Here is a 23,499-nt window from a genome sequence, read left to right as displayed (position 1 = left end):
TAATAATGACTTTTCCAATGTTTGACAATCGTCTTTGTTTAATTTTGGTAGATTTTTTTCAAAAGCGTTTAAAACAAAATCTAAATAAATTTAATATTATATTTGAATTATTTTACATGGTCCGGTAAGACATCAAGTGGGGTCAGCTTCCCCCTCTTGGTTTTTAGTTATGTTTAAAATGCAACATTGTTCTATAAGAGAAAAGTTCTCTTATAGGATCCCCTTTGTTATATGTTAAAAAGATATATAAAAATAACTAATGTTCTGAAATCCTTTATAAAATGTTTATATCAAAATAAAACTCATGTCATAAAATAAATCAGAGTTTTCCTCCAAGGTAATCCCTCTTAACTTCGACTTTGATATAAAGCAATTCTAAAAACCAGTTGTTTATTTAAGTATACTATGTCCTAGTTCCTATACTACAAACACAACCTTAACCAAATCACGATTTTTATAGGATTATAATTTCATATTTCAACCATCTATTTGACAATCGTCACATTTCCATTGCTCACAAGTCACAACTTATCAACTCACCTTACGCTTGAAAAACAAACCCATTCCTTTTAGCCTAAATAGAAAAAGAAACACTCATATATAGTTTACCTGATTTCATTAAGTCGCTTAAATTGAAAACAAACAACACCTACAGTTTCTAAAGGTATTTACATAACAAGTTTAAAGAAAAAAAAAAAAAAAAAAAAAAAAAAAAACATAGTGATAGCAGTATTGTTATTGTATGCCTACAAAATGAGTGGGGTATAATGCCTCCCAATAATGGCAAGCAAGAAACAACCAAAACTCAACACCTTTCACTTCTTGCCTCCATGTATTTCTAGCTATATAAACTTTGGTTCTTTGGGCTTTCAAAGTTTACCCTTTTGTAAAAAGACATTTACGCCCATTTTCACAAATCCTGAAATCCGATTTTCTCATGATATGAATTGATGATCAGTTTACCCTGAAGGCTGTGGAAATTGTAAACTCATTTGCCTCCTCACATGTTCAGGAATCAACCTGTTGACAAGCTCTACAGATGCTCCTGACAACTAAACCATCAAAATACCAGTTACTAAATCCACCATACAAACACAAATTTAGATGTTAAAACTTTAAATTAAATAAATATAGAAAACAAAACACCCGTATTTAGCTTACTCATAAGCTAAATATAGAAAGAATAGATTGTCAAGGAAAGAAGGATTTTGCTCATTAAGTCCTACCTTTTCACAAACTTGCCCTAGTTTGATTTTAATTTCCATTTTTCCAATTGTAGTGTCATTTTTTTTTCTCAAAATATTTATTTAACATCATTTATCCAAAGAGTTGATTAATATTAATTACCTCTTGTTTGAAGTTAAAAAGAGGAGGCAATGGTCGACCATTTGGTAAGTGAGCATTCGGCTGTCTTATCTCATCAAAGAATGGATGTGCCATGGCTTCAAGCTGCCCATAAAATCATACATATAACATTATATATATATATATATATATATATATATATATATATATATATATATATATATGAGAGTAAAGGAACTTACGGCATTGCAGCGAAGACTTGGGGAGTACTGTAGGAGGCGAGATGCGAGGTCAATTGCTTCTGGAGGCATCCGTTTATGGAAAACCTTAAAAAAAATTTACTTTTTTTAGAAAGATGAACACCAAAAAGGTAAAAAAAAAAAGAAATAAATAAAATCATATACCTTGTGCCATGGGTGAGCTTTTATTTGAGGAAACCGAAAATCGTTGTAGTTTGGATTCATGCATCTGATTTCTTCTCGAGTTGGTGTACCCAAAACCTAATAAATTATTTATATATAAACCTTAAAAAACTATTAAATAACACTTTCAATTTTTAAGTCAATAGAAATAAAATCACACCTTGATGATCTCTACAAGTTGGTCAACAGCATTTTCTCCTGGAAATAGAGGCTGCAAACGCAAAAAATGTCAAAATTAATACGTGAAGATGTACAATAATGTTTTTTTTTTTAATTTTCAAATGTCAAATGCTATAAGATTTGTTATTTTTTTTTTTTTTAAAATGTAAACCTGTCCGAGAAGGAGTTCAGCAAGAATGCAACCAGCTGACCAAATATCAATGGAGGTTGTGTATTCAGTAGCACCAAAAATCAGTTCTGGTGCTCGATAGAAACGTGAGCAAATGTATGAAATATTTGCTTCTCCCCTCACCTAACCATGGTTAAATTAAATATATTGTCAAACTAAGAAACACTAAGAAATAGCAACATACTAATAAAGGGCATAATGGTCATTTCAACATTTCATAAGTGAATCGAAGGGCAATTGGAACGTACAAGCATTTTTGCACTTCCGAAATCACAAATCTTGACTTGATGAGTAAAAGGATCAACCTGAAATTTTTTAACAAAATTAACCCTACAACATTAAATAAAAATAAAACCAAAAAAAAAAAACTTTCACAAAGACAAATTCACACACCAAAACATTTTGAGGTTTCAAGTCCCGATGGCAAACTCCCGCAACCGTATGCATGTACGCAAGCCCCCTAAATATCTAAAAAAGTTTAAACATTCACTATCAGTCCCCGCAAAACAAAAAAGTAACGAAAACAACCCCTAAATAAACAAACTCACTTGATACGTATAAAGTTTCACATAAACAAGAGGCATATTTTGGCGTAGATCATTATAATGCTTTAAAACCCTAGAAATTGTCTCGGGGACATATTCCATAACAAGGTTTAAAAAAAGCTCTTCTCTGCTTGTAGTCGAATAGAAACAATGCTTTAATGTAACAAGATTAGGATGCTCCATTGCTCGCATTAATTGCAACTCACGATTCTTGTATCTTTTGTCTTGCAATACTTTTTTTATCGCAACCGTTTCTCCACTTTCTATGCATTTTGCCTTAAAAAAAAGTAAAAAACAAAAAGTTATACAAAAATAATGACTTCGAGACTGTTTGATAGTTGCTGATTGAGTCAGATCTGATCGAGTCAAAGCCTTCGAAGTCTGTGTGTGTGTATGGTATCAAACAGTCTGAATCTGACCGATCGAGAAAGTCTAGGAAATGAGGTTTTCCTAATTAAGTTCTAACTCTTTTACAAATTTGACCTTGGATTTTTTTTTTTAATTTTGTTTTATTAAAAGAAATGGATACCTGGAAAACGGTTCCGAATGATCCGGTCCCTACGACGCGCTCCGCCATGTAACTAACAGTCTGCATAAAGTCAAATTCGTAATAATTTGTTGTAAAAAGCTTATTATTGAGAGAGGTGTAAGTAAAATTACCAAACTACCCTTGGGCTTTAGAAAAAGGGGGTGTATGTGTACCTGCTTTGGTTCTCCATTTTTGCCTCCGATTGTAGTTGATATGATGTGTCCAGCTGCTGCTTCGTTCCCATCGATAACTGGAGCAGACATTTCCTGCATATAATTTATAAAGAAATTTTGTTGGATGAAAAGTTTATGATATGATTTATGGAGAAAAAATGCCAAAAAAGAAATCTTGAGATGAAGATTTTGTATGAACAGAATTAGTATAGTGTTATCATTTCCTTTTCCTACTTTAGGGAATTAGGGTATTGAAGCATATGTACCAAAAAAAAGTGTATGAAAAACACAAATGAAGCTGTTATTTCAATTGTTTGTATATGGAAAAACATCTGAAATGATTATCTTTTACATTGCGATTAATGACAAGACAATATAGAAAATATATAAACTGAAATGTAAAACCTAAAATTAACCCAACAAAAAATTAATGAGCCACAATGGTATACGAATACCAGATCAGCTCAAGAAATCAGAATCGAAAAGAATTTGAAGTTCAGAAACAAATCTAAATCATACAATATAGCACTGATCTAGCAAGAATAAGCTAGCATTAACACAACATCAAATAGAAAGTTCCATATTATAGACCTTTGGAACCCTAATTGAACCCCTAGAGCAACTCCAGATTATGAATCCTGCCCTAACTCGACGTAATCAACTCAAAGATTACAGAACCAGAAACCCTAATCCCAATTTTGTAAGCTACAACACAATTCGAGCTTTGTTTCTTGATTTACTTTGAAATTCCCCAATTTACACAGACCAATAAGTAACTTTTACGCTAGAACTCCTCGAAAGAAGTCAGAAACCCTAACCCCAATTCTTTATGCTGCAACACAGTTCGCGATTTCTTTGTTGATTTCCTTTAAATTCCCCAAAATTTAGAGAAAACAAGAAAGAGGATTCACACAAGAAGTCCTGAGTTGTAACGAGAGATGTAGTATGTACCTGATCACCGGCCATTCTGAGCTCCGGCCTCCGGCGAGCGTGACAAAAAGGAGAAAATTTTGTTTTCCTCTTTTGGCGAGTTAGAGAAATGGAAAAAGAAAGCCCTTTTTGATTAAATTTTCAGGTCATAAAGAGACCCCATCAGCCAAACAACTACATGTGAATACAGCTCTTCTTTCTTTTGGTATGTCGTGAGGCGATGAGAGAGAAAGTGAGCAAATAGTCTATGACTATTACTTTGCTTCACCCCACAAAAACTCAAAAAAGGGTGTTTTATATTCTTGAAATTGCAATGATGCCAATCCTTTTTTACAAACCGAGATTTATGGTATTTGACAAACGCAAAAGATGGGCCTTTCGCCATTAAAAGTCTCGACCATGGTGGTGGCTTTTGAAAGAGCCCTCATTGCAAACCTTTGGAAAAAGACAAAAGAAAAAATTATTTCCTTTTTTTATAGTTTTCTTTTTTGAATGTCATGATGTTAAAATACGAGGTCTCACTAAGAAACACTTTTTTTGTAATTGTATAAACTTTTTTTCTTTTTAGAAGAGGATATAAAGTGTTGTAAGTGCGTTTAGATATTGGTTGTTTGATATATTAAATACTCAAAATTTGATAACTAACAGTAAAAAACAAAAACAAAAACAAAAAAAAAAAAAAAAACATGTATGGTATGATGTTTGGATGTCTTTCTATTTATATGAAGTTGTAGTAATAATTTGTCTTCTTTCTATCATTTGTTAAATCTTGGTTATTTAAAATAAAGTTTAATATTAGTGGTTTTTCCAAATTAAGTCTCAACTTTATTTATTTATTTATTTTTTTATGAAAAAGTCTTGTATTTTTTCCATTTCTTGAATTAGTTGTTTTTTTCCTAAAAAATCTTGTGAAGTGTGAGGGTTTTCTTTTGAAAAAAATAATAATAAGGGTTTTCGATAATAATAAATAAATAAGAGGTTGAGGGTTTTTTTTTAAATAGAAAAAGTTGAGGGATTTTTCGGTTTTTTAGAAAAAAAATGGAGGGTTTTTTAAAGAAAAAAATAAAATTGAGTTTTAATCCAGAAAATAAGGTCTTTTATGATTTTAATCTTTAATAAATTAATTGATAAAATGAAAAAAAAATGTATATCATTTTTGGGTATTGCTGGCAAATTTAAACTAAAATTATGATAATTTTTTGAACAAATTACATGAATGGTTCTTTAGGTTTTGGATTTTTCCCTAATGTAGTCTCTATGGTATTTTTTTCCCTCAAATGGTGTAACATCCCAAGTTCAAGTATACCTTGTAACCCTTGGTCAGTAACATCCCCCTCTGGCCCGTATCACAATATTGTCCGCTTTGGGCCACTCGGTACGAGGACTTCCTAAGGGGTTACCCATCCTGGTACTACTTCCGCCCGAGCACACTTAATTGCAGAGTTCTTATGGGATCTGCTGCCCTCACGGCTTTAAAACGCATTGTGATAGGGAAGGTATCCACACCCCTTATAAGGAATGCTTAGTTCTCCTTCCCAGCCGATGTTAGATCTGATCCCACATCGGCTAGGAAGGAGAACTAAGCATTCCTTATAAGGGGTGTGGATACCTTCCCTATCACAACGCGTTTTAAAGCCGTGAGGGCAGCAGATCCCATAAGAACTCTGCAGTTAAGCGTGCTCGGGCAGGAGTAGTACCAGGATGGGTGACCCCCTGGGAAGTCCTCGTGCCGAGTGGCCCAAAGCGGACAATATTGTGATACGTGCCATAGGGGGATGTTACAAATCGTATCAAAGCCAGGGCACGGGTCGATGTGTTCGACGGGGACGTCGAACCCAATAATGGGGGGTGAAAGTGGGTTAGATCTGATCCCACATCGGTTGGGAAGGAGAACTAAGCATTCCTTATAAGGGGTGTGGATACCTTCCCTATCACAACGCGTTTTAAAGCCGTGAGGGCAGCAGATCCCATAAGAACTCTGCAGTTAAGCGTGCTCGGGCGGGAGTAGTACCAGGATGGGTGACCCCTGGGAAGTCCTCGTGTCGAGTGGCCCAAAGCGGACAATATTGTGATACGTGCCAGAGGGGGGTGTTACATGGTCTTTTGAGTACTTGTCTATTTTAGTCCCTTTATGAGAAAAGGTGGTGAATGAGTATGCGGGGCGTACGCGAGTGTACGCTCAGCGTACTCATATGCCTGCATTTGACACGGAAGTCACCTAGTACGTTGGGCGTACTAGGCCCATAGTGAAAACCCTAATTTAGGGTGAGACCCCTTATTTAAAGGATATAATGGCCTTTCCTAGCCACCATTCTCAGACAACAACCCTCCTATACCTTAGTTTTTGTTCTTAAAGCTTGTGAGTGCATTTGAGAGCCTTGAGAGCATTCTTGTGTTTCTTTGGAGTGAAGAAAGAGCCTTGAAGAAGAAGGAGTGGGATTCCAGGCTTTGGATTTGAGCTTATCTGAGTGTGAAGCTTCGTTTTGAGGTACAAAGCTTAAAGCTTACTCATTTTTTTGATTTGTGCATCATAGTAGAGTATTTTAGGGTTTTGTCCCAAAACTTGGATATTTTATGTGATATTGAGCTCCAAAGGCTATGATCAACCCCCTTTGAGTGTATTTAGTGGTGTAGTGTCATAAAAATCCAATCTTGGACGTTGGAATCAAGCCATGCATAAGATATGGGCTTTTGGGGATAAGAGAGTGAGTGTTTTGTGTGCTTGTGACCATTTCAGCCATGCAAAGGCTTAAAGTCACTGACTTTATTGATCAAGAGCTATTAGGGAGTCCAGATCTGTGACATGAGCTAAGGTCTTAACTAATTAAGACCAAATTAGTGAGATGAATGAAACTGGGATGTACGCTGAGCATAATCCCAGTACGCGCAGCGTAGGGGTCGAGAATCCCCTATGCATGCATGAAAGCAGAGTACGCCCAACGTAGAGAGCTAGTATGCGCAGCGTACTCTCTGCCGTTGACTTTTAGGGTTTGGTTTGTGGACTATCAATGCCATTCAGGGGTAAAATGGTCTTTTACCATTTTGTGAGTTGTAGAAGGGTTATTTTAGCTCATTGAGAGCCGTGATTAATTAGGGATAATTGTCGTATGTGTTAGGCGGAGGCTAGACCGGTGATTTCAGATCGAGATTAGTCGATTTCTTGCAAGGTGAGTCTTCTCACTATACTTACCATTAGTGGTATATTTGTGTGACTGAGATATCTTATGTGCTTATCTATGTATTATGATACTTTGCATTTATATCCTTGTGGTTTATGCTTATCGTTATGAACTTATTGAGTTAGGGCCGGAGGGTCTACCCGAGTTGTGGGACCGGAGGGTCTCCATTGAAACACATTGACCAGAGGGTCGTATTGAGTTAGCCTCGAGTGGCTAATGTGATGTGTGTGGTATTTTGGGGAACTCACTAAGCTTCGTGTTTACCGAGTCATGTGTTATGTGTTTCAGGTACTTCTAAGGATCTCGTGAAGGTACCGACTTGATTGTATACACATCAGAGATTGATTTATGATTGAGAGGATCCTGGAGTTTGATACATAGACAGTTTTTGGATATGAGAATTGATAATTTGACATTGTGACATTTTGTGATTTTATTATTGAGACAAATGTGTTTTAAAATTGAAAATTTTGGTTTGAAAATTTTACGTCGTTACAAATAGTACCTACGGACCATAAGTTGCACGCGTTTGGTCCCGAGTTGGATGTCCGTCCATTCCAACATTAAGTTGCCCCCATATGACTTACACATGAGGGTATTTATGTTATTTTACCCTAAAGGACCTTTTCTGAACATATAAATTAATAGTTATATCCATTAAGGTGGCGGGGGTTTAGTTTCAGACGTTGACTTTAAACTCTATCTCTTTCCCCAAGAAAACCTTTTGATCATCCCATTTTCTTCAATCGTGAGTTCTTATCGTTGTCTGACAAAATAGATCAACTGATTGAAGGGTGTGTCGAGGAATGGTGTTCACATTGTGGTCTTTACATCCACGCTACACCCAACTACCTGACTTACGTAAAGAATATGGTAAGAACAGACCTTGTAATGCTAGGTTTGATGAAATGTAATTTTGCTTTCCTCCATCGTTATCATTTTATTGTTCTTGAATTTTCACATCAGGTTCTATTTCAAGCTTGTGCACATTCAAGTAGGGGTGGAATTGGTACGGTACCAAATCATTTTTCTCTAAACCGTGTACCGTACCAACTATAATTGGTATTAAAATATTGCTACCGGTACCGTATCAAGTATACTTGGTACCAATTTATTTGGCTACCAACAAGTTTGGTTGGTACAAATTGATAATGGTACATACCAACTTCTTTTAATTTTCTGTTGTAAGATTTAAAATTAAGTAAAGACATCGGGATTTTGATGTGTAGTATAGAAATTAGTTACGTAGTTCTTTTAGTTTACAAAAGAATTATACTTAAGTAACGCTAAAGTAACGTTTTAATATTGTGCTTTAATGTGGTAATAACTATTGACTAATACGACCAAATGACCAATATAATGTTATTAAAACTGTAAACACTAAATACAATTAATAGTTGAAATATATATATATATATATATATATATATATATATATATATATATATACCATGGTATTCCAATTTTTGTACCATTGTCGTACCAACATTGATCAATTGGTACGGTACTACCAACCAAACATGTTGGCTACCAAATATATTGGCTACCAAGTTTCTTGGTTCGGTTAGTAACATGTTGGTTGGTTTTCCATGGTACAATTTTGCCAGCCTTACATTCAAGATAAATCATGGGAGTTCGTTCAGAAATACGGTATTTGGAAGGTCATACATAGATGGGCTTGTGGATCACTTTGATTTTGTGGACATGGATGTGTTTTCAGTGCACGAGTTAGATAATATGATGTCAGTTTTAGGGTACAATGATGGAGGTATAATGTTTTACCATTTCATGATCCCAGAGACAAACTTAGATAATGGATTGTTACCTCTTGGCACCGATCAGGAAGTCATTCAGCTGGCAAGGTATGTGCTTAATCATAAGGAAATTAATTTGTACATCAAGCATGGAAATACTAGAGTAATCCCTTTCTTTAAGTCCCTATTGAAGGTTCTTATTGAGGAGTTGAAAGGAATCATTCTCCTGAAATGAATAGGGTTAGAATGAAAAGGAAATCAATTGGGTCATCTAGTAAAAAGTTGGATTTGAATGAGTCCACTGATTTGTCAAAGTTGATTGTACCCTATGAACCTGTGATCAACAAAAAAACACTCAATTAATCGAGAGAGTGGTCCCTTTAGGGGGTATAGTTTGAGGATAACCATGGTAAAAAAGTTGTTGACACAGTGGATGATCACCAACCAAAAGGGGATGTTGATCCAATGGATGATTATGAGGTAATGGGGGATGTAGACGCAGAATATGGTGGGGAAAAAATCTACATGATGTTGAGTTTTTTGAGGATGAATATAGTGGAAGTAAGGAAAGTGTTAGTGAGGGTCCTTGGAGTGAGGGTATTAAGAGTGAGGGTAATATGACAGATAATGATATTGAGGATAAATACTTGTTTGTGGATTTAGAAAACATTGTAGATGATGTGGATGTTGATATGAAACATTTCATATACATGTGATGAAGATGTTGATTGGGTTCAAAAAATGACCAAAGAAGCAAGTGGTAGTAGTGTTGTTGACTTTACTGAATATGAAGATTTGGAGGTAATAGACCCAGAATCGTTTGAGTCACCTATTGTAGATGAATATAACAAGAGAGGGAGGATGTTAAGAGACATAAGAAATGCAAAAAGTTGTTCTGAGGGTGTAGTTCATCCAAAGGCTTTCATATTAGGATAAAAGTTCAAAACAAAGAAAGATGTGAAAGAATATACAAACAAACATACATTAGAAACCAAAAGGATTTACATTTTGAAAAAAAAAAAGACAAAACAAGGATTAGGGCTAAGTGTAGAGGAGTGGTCCCATATATGAGTGGTGGGTCGTGGACAAGTCAAGGACTGGATTCAAGGACAAAACAATAAATATGAAAGAGGGTAAATGTCCTTGGGTTGTACTTGTGTCTAGACCTAAAGAGATAGATGACTGGGTGGTGAACACCCTAGTTAGTGAACATCAATGTGTGTAGTCAAGAACCATTAAAGCCTGCAACTACAAATACATTGCAACAAACATTCTGAAGCAAATTGAGAGTAATCCAACCATTCCAGTCAATGCACTTCAAGAAGATCTCATCCAAAAATTCGAGATGAACATGTCAAGAATGAAGGTACATCGGGAAAAGGCATTGGTTCATAAGCATGTTTTTGGGGTAGATTCCAATAATGGGATATATCCTTTTGCATATGCTCTTGTTGGGAATGAATCCACACATTCATAGACATGGTTTTTGGAACAACTTGGTGATGATCTGAAACTTTATGCTAATTCAAACTTCACTTTCATATCAGATAAGCAGAAGGTACATATACTTCAATTTAATTTGTTATTGTTGTTATTTAGTCAACTAAGTATTAAAATATTTAAATAGGGTATCATTCATGCAGTTTCCAAACTTTTCCCTCAAGCTGAGCATAGGTTCTGTCTGAGGCATATTCATGAAAATATGAAAAGACAGTTGAAGGATAAAGAGCTCAAAGATTTTGTGTGGACATGTGCAACTTTTACTACTATAAGGCATTTTGATAAAGCATTAAAAGAGCTAAAGAAACTCAATGTTGAAGCTCATGATTGGCTAATACAGATTCCTCCAACTCATTAGGCAAGATCTCATTTCTCAGGTTAGCACTTCATCTTTTAATTATGTTCACATTTACTTGTCACTGTTAGGATTTGTTCTCATTTTGTATTATATGACTAAACAGGGAGGGCACATACTAACAACTTGTTGAATAACCTGTGTGAGGTTCTGAATGGAAAAATACAAGGTGGTAGGGATAAAACTATCATTTATTGTTTGGAGTATATTAGAGAGTATCTGATGAAGAGCATTTGCATTGTCCAAAGAGAGATTGATAGATGTCATGGTCCTCTCACACCAACTGCCACTATTCTTCTTGATCAAATGAAAAGACAAGCATAAAAGCACCGGTGTATTTTCAATAGGGTTAAGACTCAAGTCACTACTCATTGGGGTGATCAGTTTATTGTGAATTTTGATGAAAAAACATGCACATGTAGACATTGGGAAATTACAGGCATGTTATGCTAACATGCAATAAGTGCAATATGGGACAAGATTAAACATGGAGCAAAGAATGTTCCTGAGCTGGAGCATTGGGTCCACCAATGCTACTAGCTAATTACATGGACAAAAGTGTACAAACACAAAATTGAGCCTATAAATGGTAGATTGATGTGGCCCAAATTACAATGCCCAACCAAGTTTCTTCCACCCAAACATGTTATCCAGGTATGTCTTCATATATCAATATAATTGTAGTTTCTGAAGAACAACAATTTAATCTTATGTACATTTGTAGGTGGGTAGGCCCAAGAAGAAAAGAAAGAGGGCATATGATGAACCTGCTACACAGGGGCATAAACTATCCAAGAAGTGGACCACTATCATATGTGGAAAAAGTGCAACAACAAAGGGTATAATTCAAGAGCTTTTAAAGGTCAAAGTGGCCCTAATGACAAAAGAACTGAAGACACAGGAGGATAAAAGTGAGGATGGGGGTGTTGTTGAGAACCATTAGGTCTTTTGATGTAATTTTCACTTTACTTTTATGGTTATGTTAACACCTATGTTTATGTACCAAACAATACTTACTTTGGGCTCCTTATTTTGTATGGGCATGCATGTTGACCTTGAATCATTGTACACATATGTAAACTATGAAACAATGTCAACTGTTGTTGTGATATACAATAACATTTTTGTTATATTGTTGTTCTTGTCAAGTAGTATTTGTGATATTCAAAGTCTATGGTCATGCATTTTGAATTGGTGTTCTTGTCAAATAATATTTGATTACACAAAGCCATGACAGAATAACCTTGTTTTGAAATTAAACCATTTGATTACACAAAGACTATAACATTGAGACAACGTTAACCAGAACATAATTTCCTACAGTCAAACTCAAAACAGAGACAAACACTACATAAACCATGCTACAATTTCTTGTCTTCAGACTCAAAATAAGACCACCAATACATTAACCCTATGACCACGACACTACTTCCTGCATTCATACACCACATTCAGACGCAACTTCAACCATGCTTCAAGTAACGAATTGCAAAAAGACCCCAACTGAAGAGAATGATTAACTTATACATCCTAGCTTGCATTGTAGCTTGTTGAAGAGATTCTTGGAGCTTGTTCATAGACCTGATTAACCTAGGTATCACTTCCACTGATCTAGGGCACATGGGCTCATCAAACCACCCAATCTAGCCACACCTTCTCTCATTACGAAGACAAGACCAAAATTGCCTTCCAGGGTTGCGATCTGACTAGGAAGTGATGATGGCTAGGTCACGATTCCACAAGCACATATCGACATTTTCCACAACTTTCTTTCTCTAATTGTGGTATTGATCGATTGAACTAGGAGGAAGAACAAGAAGAAGTAATATAGGCATTAATTTATATGTTCAGAAAATGTCCTTTAGGGTAAAATAACATAAATACCCTCATGTGCAAGTCACATGGGGGCAACTTAACGTTGGAATGGACGGACATCTAACTCGGGGACTGAACGCATGCAACTTACAGTCCGTAGGCACTGTTTGATGGAAAAAGTACCGTAGGGACTACATTAGGGAAAAATCCAAAACCTAAAGGACCATTCATGTAATTTGTTTTATTTTTTTTATCTTCCATAACAAAAAAATTATAAAAAGATAGTCGTTTATAAATTTCTTTGTTGTGACCTCTATTAAACCAATTATGTGACTCTTAACTAATCAAGTAGTTAGAGTCAACCAATTTATGTAAACCTTACAACTTTTTTGATCCAATAATGAAGAAGTTATAAAATAAATGCACAATTTATAAATGGTTATATATTTTTTGAATTAGAGAGTTAACTTATGATTGTACATATTAAAAAAAAAAAAAGATTTAAAGATGGTTATTAACTACAGTTTTTTACTAATAATTGTATAAAACTTTACAATTTTTTTTCTCTCAGTTGTATCATGTGAAAAAGATGGCTCTAAAAGCAAAGAACTTTAGTATTTTTTTAATTCATATGGTCTTGTATTCTTTTGAGTTTACACCATGTTCTCGAGATTAAAAATTAAAGGGGGAGATGGTAGGGTGGGGAAAGAAAGGAAAGGAGATGGAAGGAGAACCGGGGGGGGGGGGGGGGTGATAAATGTGTTCTCGACATTAAGGGGAGGGAAAGAAACTTCATTGTCAAATGATGTTTTTACCTTTGGTTAGGGTTCATCAGATGGAGAAGATGACGGTGGTAAGGATAGGGGAGAAGTGAAGATGATGTGTGTGTGAGAGAGAGAGAGAGAAAGAGAGAGAGAGTGAGAGAGAGAGAGCACATGATCTCTGAGAGTGAAGAAGAAGAAGATACATTAAGAAGGAAGAAGCTGTAAGAATGAAGATGAAGAATCAATGGTGTGAAGTTGCAGGAGAATGACGATGAAGCAAAGGTAAAATTTGTCATTTTTTTGCTTTCCCTCACAATTCGCCCACAACTTGGTGGATACAAATCATGTTAATTCCTTCATTTCCTTTCCCTCCTAAACCTTTCCTTCACTCACCCTCCAAAAAAACTCAAGAACGCACCAATCCCCTCTAATACCCCCCCCCCCCCTATTTTCCCTCCTACAATAATAGAGAAGTGTTGGACATTCATTTGTTAAGATTCCAAACATGATTTCTTTGTTTTCATTATCTACGTTGTTCTTATAAAGAATTATGATTTGTTACATATCTTTTTGCATAATGCTTATATCTTATGATTAATCATTATTTAGATAAACACTCCACCGATAGTTTCTGAATTGTCTTCTCTCAAATATAGACATTATATGAGTTGTCATCATATTGTCGCATCCCAAAACTATCAAGATTTTATATAAAGCCTAAACTTTTATTATCTTTGCTAAGAGACTGTTTGATATCCCTTTAGAAAATTTAAGAGGCAAATTCTTAATTTTCAGATTAAAAGTGTTTAGTAGCATATAAAATTATGCATCTTAATTGATTAAATACCTCTTAAATTTTCAGAGACGGGAACAAGTTTGAATTTAAAAAAATGTGTTTACTGTTTTTGCCCACTCCCACTTTCCGTCTTCTCTTTCTACTTCACACGATACCTCTTGCTCTTCCCATCACATCTCCGATCTGCAACTAGCAATCCCCTCTGCCTCCATCGACGACGTCATCTCTGCCATTGTCACCAACAACAAAGCCCTCCGGCTCCTTCAAAGTCGTCGATGGAACATAAATTCTCCCTTAAATGTTTAAAAACCAAAATGATTGTATACATTATTCCATGTAAACCTTGAATGGGGTGTGGCATTGACCAAAATATTGGCCTATAGTTGTAATGCAATATTAGGTTGTTTTGTTTGCATTGTATTTTTTTGTAATAATCGGGTGTAATTTTTATATTTAGCATCCTACTTTGAAGCGAAAAAAAAGATTTCAAAGGTATGATGTTTATTTTTAGCATCCTACTTTGATGGAGTTTTTTCAAAGGTTTGATGTTGTAATTGAAAGAAATAATAATAAAATTGTCATATTTATTATTCAACAACATTGTAATTCAAAGGTTCCAACCAAACGTGTTAAAAATTGAGATTTTAAAGATTTAAACCCTCTAAAAAATCTAAACCTCTTAAAATTTTAAATTTTAGATCTTAAAAATTCAAATGTTGTCAAACAGCCCCTAACTATCGTAAAACTTGCTAAAACCCGCAACAATGAATAAACCATTAATTATGTGTGGCTAACAATCCTCAAAAGTTTGACTTTACATAAAACCCATAATAAATAAAAATTAAATTGCTAGAACCCTTGTTAAAATAAACTTAAAGGACTCACCGGTGATGAAATATATATATATATATATATATATATATATATATATATATATATATATATATATATATATATATATATATATATATATATAATTTTCTTTTGTTTTAGGTAATAATTGTAGTTTTGAAGCAATTATCTTGTTTGGTGATTTTCCTAATATAAATGAAACCAATGGTTTTAGTAATGATTATGTTTCTATAGAAAACTTTGGACCAACACAATACCTTGCAAATAATTTGGACCAAAAAATCCATCCCAAACTTTGCCAAATGGCCACCAAATAGTTAAAGGAGTAGAAGATATAATTAAGAATAGAAGCTAATGCAACTTCTTTGGAATGTTTTATTCCAAATCTTTTCAACATTAAGCTACCCAAGAGATAGTTTATTGATATTTGATATGAATTTAACAACTTTTTCAACTTCACAAAGGTTAGAAAACATCAAACTCCAAAACTCTTACGAGTATATAACAATAGGTTCAAATTGGTCAAGAGATGAGCATACCACACAACATTTTTCCATTTTGCTCTACAAAATTCGGATAACTCAAACAAGTATAGAGATTACAAACAAAAAACTAAGCCTCTAAACTACAATACATGCTTTAGAGTAACAACTAGCTAAAAACTAAAAAGATGACTTAATCAACACAAAAAGATGACTTAATCAAAACAAGTAAACCTCGAAAAAACAAACAGAAAAAGTATGAAAATACCTAATAAACATAAATTCAAAGTATCACTAATCTTCGCTTTCAACCGTATCTATCAGACCAATGATAAGCAGAAGGTAGAAACTTGATATTTGATGGGATAGTGAAACCTTTAGCTTTCAACCGATTAAGAAGCTACAACCACAACCATAACAAAAATGAGAACCCTGTGATTTTATAATTTTAAAAAAAAACATAAAATGTCAAAGCAAAAGAATTTTTTACCTTATAACAGTCCATACCAATGTTAAGCTCCTTGACATAATGAAGGTTTGTTATGATCTCTTTAAGCATCTCAGCTTTCACTTTTTTAGGTATTGGATTTAAATAAGTGATAAAGACATAATCTAAATTAGCTTCAACTAAAGAAGCCACATTTAACAACAAAAGCTTCCGCATCTCCAAACAATCATCAATTGTTAGTGATAAAATATTTGGAGCGTTGATTTTGATAACATCGCCAACTCCAGCATATTCAGGCTTAGAATTCCGATATCCAGTTAACACCAAGTTAACGCTTTTTGAAGTAATATCAAGGAAACTGAAACCATAGCAATCCTCCAATACGAAAGTTTCCAATTCAGGGCTTCCGGATAATATGTTCTCAATCAAATCTTCATCTAATCTCGCATACCCAATACGTAAATACCTAAGATTTTTCCAACTAATCGCCTCAGTTGGATCATACATGCAATTCCACAATCTCAACTCGGTAAGAAATGAACTGGTGAAAAAGTTTTGATCAAACAACTTAACTTCGGAATCCGTACGCCGAACATATAATCTAAACACTTCAACATTACAAGTTATAGCATAACGAATCCAATTGTTGAATTGAGATTCAAATTGAATATCATAATTGGTAATCAGTCCAAACCTCTTGAGCTTCAAGTGGCGACACTGAGATAGGGTTTTGTCGACGAACGAAACAAAATCTGACAGCGGCCGATTATCATCATAATATCTGAATCTGAGATTAGGTAGCGAAGTCCAAAGATGTTCCCATCGTTTGGAGAGTGTACTTGTTCTAATGGCACCTTCTGTTGAGGGCAAACGAGAGAGGATTTCAAGAAGCAAGCAATCTTGCAACGCACTGATTCGATCTTCTCCCCCTTCTTCAACGATATCTTCAAGCTCTATCCTTTTTTGGGAAATTTTTGGTTGTTTTTGTCCTTCTTCCACCATTTCCATAGCAGCAAACAGAGCTCTCGTCGGAGAACATTCAACTAAAAAAAACCCAAATCAGAAAATGAAATGGGGAAACGAAGTTTTGTTTTGGTACTGAACTTTCAAAATGTACATTTCAGTCCCTATGAGTTATAAGACTAGACTATTATTTCGATATTCAGATATTGTTTAAGAATGCCTAATTTAATTTGCTATGACCTTTAGGGCTATGACGAGTGGTAACGTGTCTAATATATTATCACATCAAATTTTTGTTGGAAACTAACATTTTGTCATAAAACATACATATCTTGGAGTTATTAAGCAGTATTTGTTACTTATATTGGTGTTATGGAAAACTATGGATATATTGGTGTTATTGTTTTGTAGAAGTTACTTATAGAAAATTGGGTGACTTGCTGTTATGCGTTGTAGAAGGGCTCAAAGTGAAAAGAAGTTGGATATAGAAGGGCAACAGAGCATTTTGGAAATCTTGAAGGGCCAATGATAAAATACCGAAACCTATATGATGTTTTTGGTTCATTATTTTTTGTAATTTTTAGGGTTTTAGTGTGACGTGTCTCTTCTTTGATAAAGTGTTGTGTTCTCTACTCAACGAAACCCTAATTCACCCATCTCGTTCTTGCTTATTCTCTCTTAGGCTTAGATTTGCTAATTAACTTGGTTATCAATATAGATTGAGTGTAGATTAGAAGATTGATGTAGTGACAATTTTCTTGTAAGTTCGAGAGATCGAGAGAGAGAGAGAGAGAGAGAGAGAGAGAGAGAGAGAGAGAGAGAGAGAGAGAGAGAGAGAGAGAGAGAGAGAGAGAGAGAGAGAGATTTGTAATAGTAAAGAGAAACAAGTTCTTATAATAAAAAAGAGTTGTTCAAGTTTACTGGTTCGGTTTCTGAATTTGTACATGATGCTTTGATAGTGATTTACTTATTAATGTGAAAGACCATGATAATAATAAAACTCCTAAGATAGTAAGATGTATCTTCATTGATTTTGTTTCTTAATAAAATTTATAATTCTCAAATTGCCATATAGGACGGTACGACATGTATTTACCGGGGAATAACTATATACAAGAATTTTAGTTCTAGTTATTTCTATATACAATACAATAGTTTCATAAGGCCATCTAAAAACTAACTAACTAACTGAAGATGGTTTTTAAACAACCAGATTAAACTCTACAAATAAATAGTAGTGGTGTATAAATGTATACTACATGGATTCAAACACTAAATAAACTATTAAAAACTATCAAAATTCTTTGTAAGTGTAAACTTTTATCATCTTTGGTAAGTATTGTAGAACTTGCTTTCATTCTCAATGAGGGCGTTTTCTCAGTTTCGCAACGAGTAAAATAAATCGAAATTTAATTCAGATGTGATTAACAAAGTAAAAGAAGGAAATGGTTCAACATACTTTCATATATTTGTTTATTATAACAACATATTTTTTTTTTAACATTCATTTAATTGTTTATTATAACCATATACTTTTCATTACTTCTATTATAAAATTGTACTTTTAAAAACCCACCCATTTATAATTCTTAGTGTCATATATATATATATATATATATATATATATATATATATATATATATATATATATATATATTTCAAAGTACAATGCTATAAATGATTGGATATTCTGAAGTACAATGTTAATGCATGATGCTCTGATAGGAAGAAATGGAAGTAGATGTTATTTATTACCGGATATAAGTTTCACCTCTAAAACGTAAATATATATGAATTTTTATTAAAACTATATATATATATATATATATATATATATATATATATATATATATATATATATATATATATATATATATATATATATATATATATACTATGAATAATTGTATATTTGTGTTGTACAATTATGCAGTACATGATATACATATATATATGCACATTTCATGTATACACAATTTTTGTTGAATATTTTTTTAACAAAAGTTCTTATATATGTATGTTTTAAAGGTGCATAAAAGATCTTGAATATATATATATATATATATATATATATATATATATATATATATATATATATATATATATATATATATATATATATATATATATATTCAAAACTTATAAAGACAAAATAACATATTAAATTTTGATAGTATGGACTAATATGATCACTATATTGATAGATTAAACTAATACGAGTGATATATATATATATATATATATATATATATATATATATATATATATATATATATATATATATATATTTGCATGGTTAATCTTGCTTAACTTCTTATGTTGTAAATTATACATATTTTATGGGATATATTTGATACTTTTTGCACACTTTTATAGATATTTAATACTAAAATGTTATATTTTGCATATTAAAAGGACTAGATAATTAAACCAAATATATCAAAACATATTCTAGAACAAAATGTGTAGCTTGAAGTCTAAACAAGATTTAATTGAAGACATTTCCAAAACTAGAGAAGATTTCAAAGATATATGATGATATTTTTACATCGAGCTGAAAATAAATAGTCGCGCCGCAAAATAAGTCGGTAGCGGATTTTTATAAATTGAACCATAATTTCATCTTTAGGAAAACAGGGGCGTAAAATCTTGAGTTTGTAGCCGCTTGAAGCCCAAAAACAAAGAGGATGAGTTATTTCAATAAGCATTCAGTTCTAGAAGTATATCTATGTTCATGCTGCATGTAATTATATTTGTAAGGTAGTTAGCGGGTGTTAGTGGGGGTTTCTTCTGTAGTTGATGGAGGGGGAGTGGTGGAAAGTGAATCCTAGGAGAACCTATGAAGCATGATAACTTGACATATGCATTCTTTAGCAAGAATGTCGAGTGTTTGGTAATAAGGGAGTCACTCAGGGGAATCAGGACGACTCTTGAGGAAAGTATGGATGTAAGTTTTATCGCATGATTGTATATTGTAGTGATCTGTTAGATCTGTATCCTAGTATGTAGGATGATGCTAAGCTTAGTGATCTATTTGATCTACATGACTATCTATATATGCTAGCTAGGGATTGATATGGTTTATGTTGATATGTGATGGTATGTGGGTTGAGGCGATCCTGCTTTTTGCCGAAGGCCAAGAGACCCAGGGCGTCATGGATAGACTGTCAGGCCGAAGGCCCGTAGAACATTCCAGATAGGCTGAAGGCCAGGTGAGGCGTACCAGTCATGCTGAAGGTTCTGTGAGTGTACCAGATAAACTGTAGGCCAGTGGGGCATTCCAGTTAGACTGAAGGCTCTGTGTGCATGATGTTTGATGTTGTTGTTATTATGTGTTGTGTTGGTACTTTAGGGGAACTCACTAAGCATTGGATTACAGTTTTGGGTTATGTTCCAGGTACTTTAGAGGATCTCGGGAAGGCGAAGGCGTGACCAAACACACCTTTATGTTTCAGACTTATGATTTTGGGAAACTCTGATATAGAACATGTTTTGAAAACGATGTTGTAAACAGTTTGTGATTTTGGTTTGGTTCTTAAAAATTTAAATTTTCATGATTTTTATGGATTTTACAACTTTGATGTTTATACTTATTATGTTATATAGGGATGTTCCTAGTGAACGGTGTTCCAGTTTTAATTCTTTTTTATTTGGGTGTCACCCGATCGTTTGTACCTCTTGCGCTCAACAAGAGGTTTGGTGACGCTCCATTGGATCTTGAGTATCTATTAGATGAAGAAACCGCAGGCGATCATCCAGTGCAAGTATTAAAGGTTCATCAAGGTTGTGTGATGGAGTTATTTGACGCATAGTATATGATTGATTTGGTTCTTATCCCTTTGCGTGAGATTATCGTAAGGATGGATTAGTTGAGCCATAATGGGTAAATGATTGTCTATGACCACCAGTTAGTTCAGGTTCAAAACATAAACGGGGGAGAATTACTTATCTGTGGTAAGGGTGCTCAACGAGGGCCAACTCTCTGTTCAGCTGCGAGAGCTAGGAGGTACCTTCAGCAAGGTTGTTTTGCTTTTGTGGATTATGTATTGGATACCATAGAGGAGAGAAAAAGGATGATCGAAGATGTGTCGATTGTTCAGAGTATTCCAATGTGTTCCGAAGGACTTCTCGGGAGTGCCTTTTGTGACATCCCTAAGTTCATGGCCAGAAAATACCAATTTGTTTATGCTTTATTTGAAAATCAGAGTATACTTTAAAGAAAAATGATGCGGATTTTGTTCCCAAAAATATGATAAATAATTTATCAAATCATTTACGAAGAAATGTATTTTCATTATATTAAAAACCTCAGGATGTCATTGTCAATACAAATCAAAAGAAAAAATAGAAACAACATAGGTCTTGCAACATCTATTTATTCTAGTGGCTTATAATCCATTGATCTCTCATCAGATCATCACTCCCGTGCTCTCTTGCCATTACCTTTAATGCAATAAACTGAGTGGGTCAGGCTTGGGAGTCTGGTGAGCACATAGGGTTTTCAATCCACAATAACTAAGTTCATTAATTTCGTCAAATCATTCAACCCGATTACATATTCCTGTTATCCTCACCTTACGTCCCTAAAGCATCAACTATAAGGGACCTAGCCTAAGGATTTTCATTGGGGTGGACAACATTGCTTAGGGTATTCCTCATCAATACATGTCAAATAAGGCAACCATGAGGGGAATGGAGTACACATGGTGAACACGTAGTTCAAAATAAACACCACATGTTGCGAGTTTGTTAGCGTTCCGCTAGACTGTCTATAATAGTTTGTGGTCATCATCTATACTCCGCTAGATGACTGGATCATCGTAAACATCGAAGCCTCTCATCATTTTATCACACATCAACTATTTCATCTACCCATGTTTTACCCAATATTTTCGTAGATACAAAATACATATACAATTTAAATCATTTAAAACATGTATAAATTGTTCATCCAGCATAGATATCTGGAACACAAATAATATGCACACATAGCACATAATTTATATTATATACTTCATATCTATATGTAAGATGAAAGTAACCATGCACTCACTTGTTAGCGTGGTGATTCCAACTTGGACAGCGCTTCGCTTCTTAACAATATGATTTCCTTCGACGAAACCTAGTATTATTACCACATGATTTTAGTCTAATATTTATTGCGACTAATTACGAGCGTTATTATTTTTTAAGTGTTAAACAATACTTTTCAACCGTTATGTACAGATAAGGGCCAGACATGAAACATCAGAGGGCAGGACCATTTTGGCATTATAACTGTTCTAAAATCCAACAACCCTATGAGACCCTTCAAACCAGATTCCCTGTACCACGAGTAGTTAAAAAATATTATAATAACACTTTATATATTATATGTTATTTTATATATATATATATATATATATATATATATATATATATATATATATATATATATTGTTTTTAAGTTTATAATAATGATAATAAATTTAAACCTAAGCTATACTTAAAGTAGGGTAACATAACTCACTTACCAAGAGGTTTGCTAGAAACTGGGCTCTGTGAGGGCGAAACTTTCTGAGCCGATAAGCTCTTTTCTCGGAGCCTTGTGGTGCTCCGGGGCTTTCCTCTAGCACCTTGAGGTTACTAGGGCTTTGGGAGGGCTTAGAGAGAAGTTAGAGAGAGAGAGAGAGAGAGAGAGAGAAAATGGGTTTTTGGTGTGGGAAATATAGAGACCCTCGCACCTCATTTTATAATGGAGATGACCCTTAGTGCACAAGGCGTTCCTTGGAGGAGCCTAGCGTGTTCTGGGTACGTAGGACGCTCCTACGTATATAGCGCGTTCGAGAGGGGTACACGTCCAAAGCTGGTTGGGGCGACGTGGAAGATCCGAGACCAAGGGTTGCGAGTACGCGGGGCATTCCCTGAGCAATTTCGCTTTTCACAATCCTGACTTCTAAAATTCGTAACTTTCACATACAAACTCTGTTTTCGACGTTCTTTATATCCGCACGTAAGTGGAGATGTACTCTACAATTTTCGTTTAGACTCCGTCGGCTAATTTTGACTTTATTTTTAAAGTTATATTTTTAACAAGTCAGGACATGTAAAGTCCCTTAAAATTCACGACTTTGTCATCTGACGTCCATTTTCGTCTGTCTTTTCATCTTTGAGCTCTTATTAACGAGATCTTCGATTCTTGTTTAGGTTGTGTCGGCTAAAATCGGACGATCTAAGATTCGAATTTCGGGCTGCATATTACTATGTCAAATCTTAGAAAATTCATAACTTCTTCATATGAAGTCAGAGTTGGGCGTTCTTTTTATGCATGCTCTCGGTTTAACGTATACTATGACTTT

General features: G+C 34.2%; 2 protein-coding genes across 3 annotated transcripts; both read right to left on the bottom strand.

The window, feature by feature from the left end:
* Positions 1 to 599: 599 nt before the first annotated feature.
* Positions 600 to 4,533, bottom strand: LOC145004268 (shaggy-related protein kinase eta-like). Its single transcript, XM_078963161.1, has 12 exons — positions 4,275 to 4,533; positions 3,324 to 3,416; positions 3,151 to 3,210; positions 2,625 to 2,897; positions 2,470 to 2,544; positions 2,325 to 2,381; positions 2,059 to 2,199; positions 1,888 to 1,938; positions 1,710 to 1,805; positions 1,548 to 1,631; positions 1,348 to 1,449; positions 600 to 1,052 (listed from the first exon to the last, which is right to left on the bottom strand). Exons 1-12 carry the CDS (start codon positions 4,287 to 4,289, stop codon positions 960 to 962), a joined length of 1,140 nt encoding a protein of 379 aa, XP_078819287.1. The 5' UTR covers positions 4,290 to 4,533; the 3' UTR covers positions 600 to 959.
* An 11,212-nt stretch (positions 4,534 to 15,745) lies between these two features.
* Positions 15,746 to 17,246, bottom strand: LOC145003935 (F-box/LRR-repeat protein 25-like). 2 transcript variants are annotated; one of them, XM_078962837.1, is made up of 3 exons: positions 16,893 to 17,246; positions 16,241 to 16,799; positions 15,746 to 16,150 (listed from the first exon to the last, which is right to left on the bottom strand). In XM_078962837.1, the coding sequence occupies exons 1-3, from the start codon at positions 17,204 to 17,206 to the stop codon at positions 16,058 to 16,060; spliced, it is 966 nt and encodes a 321-aa protein (XP_078818963.1). In that variant the 5' UTR covers positions 17,207 to 17,246; the 3' UTR covers positions 15,746 to 16,057. The 2 variants fall into 2 exon arrangements, with proteins under 2 accessions (XP_078818963.1, XP_078818962.1); XM_078962836.1 differs by having other exon boundaries at positions 16,241 to 17,246.
* Positions 17,247 to 23,499: the final 6,253 nt, after the last annotated feature.

Source organism: Lactuca saligna, chromosome 7 (genome assembly GCF_052625555.1).
Source record: "Lactuca saligna cultivar CGN05327 chromosome 7, ASM5262555v1, whole genome shotgun sequence".
Classification (NCBI taxonomy): Eukaryota; Viridiplantae; Streptophyta; class Magnoliopsida; order Asterales; family Asteraceae; genus Lactuca; species Lactuca saligna.
Note: the sequence above shows the minus strand (reverse complement) of the source record. Positions and strands in the feature narration are given on the sequence as shown.

Bases quoted from the DNA above. Each gene is read 5' to 3' on its own strand.
- LOC145004268 (XM_078963161.1), bottom strand. The intron at 2,200-2,324 runs GTACGTTCCAAT...AACCATGGTTAG, and splicing joins TCGGAAGTGCAAAAATGCTT to GTGAGGGGAGAAGCAAATAT. The intron at 1,939-2,058 runs GTTTACATTTTA...TTGCGTTTGCAG, and splicing joins CTGAACTCCTTCTCGGACAG to CCTCTATTTCCAGGAGAAAA.
- LOC145003935 (XM_078962836.1), bottom strand. From the start codon at position 17,206: ATGGAAATGGTGGAAGAAGGACAAAAACAACCAAAAATTTCCCAAAAA. The intron at 16,151-16,240 runs GTAAAAAATTCT...TTGTGGTTGTAG, and splicing joins TTGGTATGGACTGTTATAAG to CTTCTTAATCGGTTGAAAGC.